The sequence below is a fragment of the Schistocerca americana genome, unplaced genomic scaffold (genome assembly GCF_021461395.2).
Source record: "Schistocerca americana isolate TAMUIC-IGC-003095 unplaced genomic scaffold, iqSchAmer2.1 HiC_scaffold_72, whole genome shotgun sequence".
Classification (NCBI taxonomy): domain Eukaryota; kingdom Metazoa; phylum Arthropoda; class Insecta; order Orthoptera; family Acrididae; genus Schistocerca; species Schistocerca americana.
This window is the reverse complement of record NW_025726478.1, coordinates 655520-660950: the sequence shown is the minus strand read 5'-3', so window position 1 is coordinate 660950 and position 5431 is coordinate 655520. Positions and strand designations below refer to the sequence as shown.

Sequence of the window (5431 nt, the reverse complement as noted above, 5' to 3'; positions counted from 1 at the left end):
GTGGTGGGGAGCAGTGAGCTAGTGAACTACATGGTGACCCGATCTCTGAGAGTGGTGGGGAGCAGTGAGCTAGTGAACTACCTAGTGACCCAATCTCTGAGAGTGGTGGGGAGCAGTGAGCTAGTGAACTACCTAGTGACCCGATCTCTGAGAGTGGTCTGGAGCAGTGAGCTAGTGAACTACCCAGTGACCCGATCTCTGAGAGGTGTGGGGAGCAGTGAGCCAGTGAACTACCTAGTGACCCGATCTCTGAGAGTGGTGGGGAGCAGTGACCCAGTGAACTACCTAGTGATCCGATCTCTAACAGTGGTGGGGGGCAGTGACACAGTGAATTACCTGGTGACCCGATCTCTGAGAGTGGTGGGGAGCAGCGAGCTACCGAACTACCTAGTGACCCAATCTCTCGTAGAATGGTGGGGAGCAGTGAGCTAGTGAACTACCTAGTGACCCGATCTCTGAGAGTGGTGGGGTGCAGTGAGCTCGTGAACTACCTAGTGACCGATCTCTGAGAGTGGTGGGGAGGTGTGACCTAGTGAACTACCTGGTGACCCGATCTCTGAGAGTGGTGGGGAGCAGTGAGCTAGTGAACTATCTGGTGACCCGATATCTGAGAGTGGTGGTGAGTAGTGAGCTAGTGAACTACCTAGTGACCCGATCTCTGAGAGTGGTGGGGAGCAGTGAGATAGTGAACTACCCAGTGACCCGATCTCTGAGAGTGGTGGGGAGCAATGAGCTAGTGAACTACCTAGTGACCCGATCTCTGAGAGTGGTGGGGAGCAGTGGGCTAGTGAACTACCCAGTGACCCGATCTCTGAGAGTGGTGGGGAGCAGTGAGCTAGTGATCTACCTAATGACAAGATCTCTGAGAGTGGTGGGGAGCAGGGAGCTAGTGAACTACGTGGTGACCCGATCTCTCAGAGTGCTGGGGAGCAGTGAGCTAGTGAACTACCTAGTGACCCGATCTCTGACAGTGGTGGGGAGCAGTGAGCTAGTGAACTACCTAGTGACAAGATCTCTGAGAGTGGTGTTGAGCAGTGAGCTAGTGAACTATCTGGTGACCCGGTATCTGAGAGTGGTGGGGAGTAGTGAGCTAGTGAACTACCTAGTGACCTGATCCCTGAAAGTGATGGGGAGCAGTGAGCTGGTGAACTACCTAGTGACCCGATCTCTGAGAGTGGTGGGGAGCAGTGAGCTAGTGAACTACCAAGTAACCCGATCTCTGAGAGTGGTGGGGAGCAGTGAGATAGTGAACTACCTAGTGACCCAATCTCTGAGAGTGGTGGGGAGCAGTGAGCTAGTGAACTACCTAGTGACCCGATCTCTGAGAGTGGTGGGGAGCAGTGAGCTAGTGTACTACCTAGTGACCCGATCTCTGAGAGTGGTGGGGAGCAGTGAGCTAGTGAACTACCTAGTGACCTGATCTCTGAGAGTGGTGGGGAGCCGTGAGCTAGTGAACTACCTGGTGACCCGATCTCTGAGAGTGGTGGGGAGCAGTGAGCTAGTGTACTACCTAGTGACCCGATCTCTGAGAGTGGTGGGGAGCAGTGAGCTAGTGAACTACCTAGTGACCCGATCTTTGAGAGTGGTGGGTAGAAGTGAGCTAGTGAACTACCTGGTGACCGGATCTCTGAGAGTGGTGGGGAGCAGTGAGCTAGTGAAGTACCTAGTGACCCGATCTCTGAGAGTGGTGGGGAGCAGTGAGCTAGTGAACTACCTGGTGACCCGATCTCTGAGAGAGGTGGGGAGCAGTGAGCTAGTGAACTACCAGGTGACCCGATATCTGAGAGTGGTGGGGAGCAGTGAGCTAGTGAACAACCAAGTGAGCCGATCTCTGTGAGTGGTGGGGAGCAGTGAGCTAGTGAACTACCTAGTGACCCGATCTCTGAGAGTGGTGGGGAGCAGTGAGGTAGTGATCTACCTAGTGACACGATCTCTGAGAGTGGTGGGGAGCAGTGAGCTAGTGAACCACGCAGTGTCCCGGTCTCTGAGAGTGGTGGGGAGCAGTGAGCTAGTGAACTACCTGGTGACCCGATCGCTGAGAGTTGTGGGGAGCAGTGAGCTAGTGATTACTTAGTAACCCGATCTTTGAGAGTGGTTGGGGCAGTGTGCTAGTGAACTACCTGGTGACCCGATCTCTGAGAGTGGTGGGGAGCAGTGAGCTAGTGACCTACCTTGTGTCCCGATCTCTGAGAGTGGTGGGGAGCAGTGAGCTAGTGAACTACGTGGTGACCCGATCTCTGAGAGAGGTGGGAAGCACTGAGGTAGTGAACAACCTAGTGACCCGATCTCTGAGAGTGGTGGGGAGCAGTGAGCTAGTGAACTACCTAGAGACTCGATCTCTGAGTGTGGTGGGGAGCAGTTAGCCAGTGAACTACCTAGTGACACGATCTCTGAGAGTGGTGGGGAGCAGTGAGCTAGTGAACTAACTGTTCACCCGATCACTGAGAGTGGTGTTGAGCAGTGAGCTAGTGAACTACCTGGTAACCCGATCTCTGAGAGTGGTGGGGAGCAGTGAGCTAGTGAACTAACTGTTGACCCGATCACTGAGAGTGGTGTTGAGCAGTGAGCTAGTGAACTACCTAGAGACTCGATCTCTGAGTGTGGTGGGGAGCAGTGAGCCAGTGAACTATCTAGTGACACGATCTCTGAGAGTGGTGGGGAGCAGTGAGCTAGTGAACTATCTGGTGACCTGATATCTGAGAGTGGTGGTGAGTAGTGAGCTAGTGAACTACCTAGTGACCCGATCTCTGAGAGTGGTGGGGAGCAGTGAGCTAGTGAACTACCTAGTGACCCGATCTCTGAGAGTGGTGGGGAGCAGTGAGTTGGTGAACTACCTAGTAACCTGTTCTCTGAGAATGGTTGGGAGCAGTGAGATAGTGAACTACCCAGTGACCCGATCACTGAGAGTGGTGGGGAGCAATGAGCTAGTGCACTACCTAGTGACCCGATCTCTGAGAGTGGTGGGGAGCAGTGAGCTAGTGAACTACCATGTGACCCGATCTCTGAGAGTGGTGGGGAGCAGTGAGCTAGTGAACTACCTAGTGACATGATCTCTGAGAGTGGTGGGGAGCAGTGAGCTAGTGAAGTACATGGTGACCCGATCTCTCAGAGTGGTGGGGAGCAGTGAGCTAGTGAACTACCCAGTGACCCGATCTCTGAGAGTGGTGGGGAGCAGTAAGCTAGTGAACTACCTAGTGACAAGATCTCTGTGAGTGGTGGGGAACAGTGAGCTAGTGAATCACCAGGTGACCCGATCTCTGAGTGTGGTGGGGAGCAGTGAGCTAGTGAACTACCTAGTGACCCGATCTCTGAGAGTGGTGGGGAGCAGTTTGCTAGTGAACTACCTAGTGACAAGATCACTGAGAATGGTGTTGAGCAGTGAGCTAGTGATCTATCTGGTGACCCGATATCTGAGAGTGGTGGTGAGTAGTGAGCTAGTGAACTACCTAGTGACCCGATCTCTGAGAGTGGTGGGGAGCAGTGAGCTAGTGAACTACCTAGTCACCCGATCTCTGAGAGTGGTGGTGGGCAGTGAGTTAGTGAACTACCTAGTAACCCGATCTCTGAGAGTGGTGGGGAGCAGTGAGATAGTGAACTACCCAGTGACCCGATCTCTGAGAGTGGTGGGGAGCAGTGAGCTAGTGAACTAACTAGTGACCCGATCTCTGAGAGTGGTGGGGAGCAGTGAGCTAGTGAACTACCTAGTGACAAGATCTCTGAGAGAGGTGGGGAGCAGTGAGCTAGTGAACTACGTGGTGACCCGACCTCTGAGAGTGGTGGGGAGCAGTGAGCTAGTGAACTACCTAGTAACCCGATCTCTGAGAGTGGTGGGGGGCAGTGAGATAGTGAACTACCCAGTGACCCGATCTCTGAGAGTGGTGGGGAGCAGTGAGATAGTGAACTACCAGGTGACCCGATCTCTGAGAGTGGTGGGGAGCAGTGAGATAGTGAACTACCAGGTGACCCGATCTCTGAGAGTGGTGGGGAGCAGTGAGCTAGTGAACTACCTAATGACCCGATCACTGAGAGTTGTGGGGAGCAGTGAGATAGTGAACTACCTAGTAACCCGATCTCTGAGAGTGGTGGGGAGCAGTGAGATAGTGAACTACCTAGTAACCCGATCTCTGAGAGTGGTGGGGAGCAGTGAGATAGTGAACTACCTAGTAACCCGATCTCTGAGAGTGGTGGGGGGCAGTGAGTTAGTGAGCTACCTAGTAACCCGATCTCTGAGAGTGGTGGCAAGCAGTGAGATAGTGAACTACCCAGTGACCCGATCTCTGAGAGTGGTGGGGAGCAGTGAGCTAGTGAACTACCTAATGACCCGATCTCTGAGAGTGGTGGGGAGCAGTGACCTAGTGAACTACCTAGTGGCAAGATCTCTGAGAGTGGTGGGGAGCAGTGAGCTACTGAACTACGTGGTGGCCCGATATCTGAGAGTGGTGGGGAGCAGTGAGCTAGTGAACTACCTAGTAACCCGATCTCTGAGAGTGGTGGGGAGCAGTGAGCTAGTGAACTACCTAGTGACCCGATCTCTGAGAGTGGTGGGGAGCAGTGAGTTAGTGAACTACCTAGTAACCCGATCTCTGAGAGTGGTGGGGAGCAGTGAGCTAGTGAACTACCTAGTGACAAGATCTCTGAGAGTGGTGGGGAGCAGTGAGCTAGTGAACTAGCTAGTAACCCGATCTCTGAGAGTGGTGGGGAGCAGTGAGATAGTGAACTACCCAGTGACCCGATCTCTGAGAGTGGTGGGGAGCAGTGAGCTAGTGAACTACCCAGTGACCCAATCTCTGAGAGTGGTGGGGAGCAGTGAGATAGTGAACTACCAGGTGACCCGATCTCTGAGAGTGGTGGGGAGCAGTGAGATAGTGAACTACCTAGTAACCCGATCTCTGAGAGCGGTGGGGAACAGTGAGCTAGTGAACTACCTAGTAACCGGATCTCTGAGAGTGGTGGGGAGCAGTGAGCTAGTGAACTACCCAGTGACCGGATCTCTGAGAGTGGTGGGGAGCAGTGAGATAGTGAACTACCCACTGACCCGATCTCTGAGAGTGGTGGGGAGCAGTGAGATACTGAACTACCAGGTGACCCGATCTCTGAGAGTGGTGGGGAGCAGTGAGCTAGTGAACTACCTAGTGACCCAATCACTGAGAGTTGTGGGGAGCAGTGAGTTAGTGAACTACCTAGTAACCCGATCTCTGAGAGTGGTGGGGAGCAGTGAGATAGTGAACTACCTAGTAACCCGATCTCTGAGAGTGGTGGGGAGCAGTGAGATAGTGAACTACCTAGTAACCCGATCTCTGAGAGTGGTGGGGGGCAGTGAGTTAGTGAGCTACCTAGTAACCCGATCTCTGAGAGTGGTGGGGAGCAGTGAGATAGTGAACTACCCAGTGACCCGATCTCTGAGAGTGGTGGGGAGCAGTGAGCTAGTGAA

The 5431-nt window shown here is 53.6% G+C and overlaps 1 protein-coding gene across 1 annotated transcript; it reads right to left on the bottom strand.

Moving 5' to 3' along the window:
• Positions 1–914: 914 nt before the first annotated feature.
• LOC124589664 (helicase SRCAP-like) lies at positions 915–3048 on the bottom strand. The gene is made up of 2 exons (XM_047131578.1): positions 2478–3048; positions 915–2035 (listed from the first exon to the last, which is right to left on the bottom strand). Exons 1-2 carry the CDS (start codon positions 3046–3048, stop codon positions 915–917), a joined length of 1692 nt encoding a protein of 563 aa, XP_046987534.1.
• Between the last annotated feature and the right edge of the window lie 2383 nt (positions 3049–5431).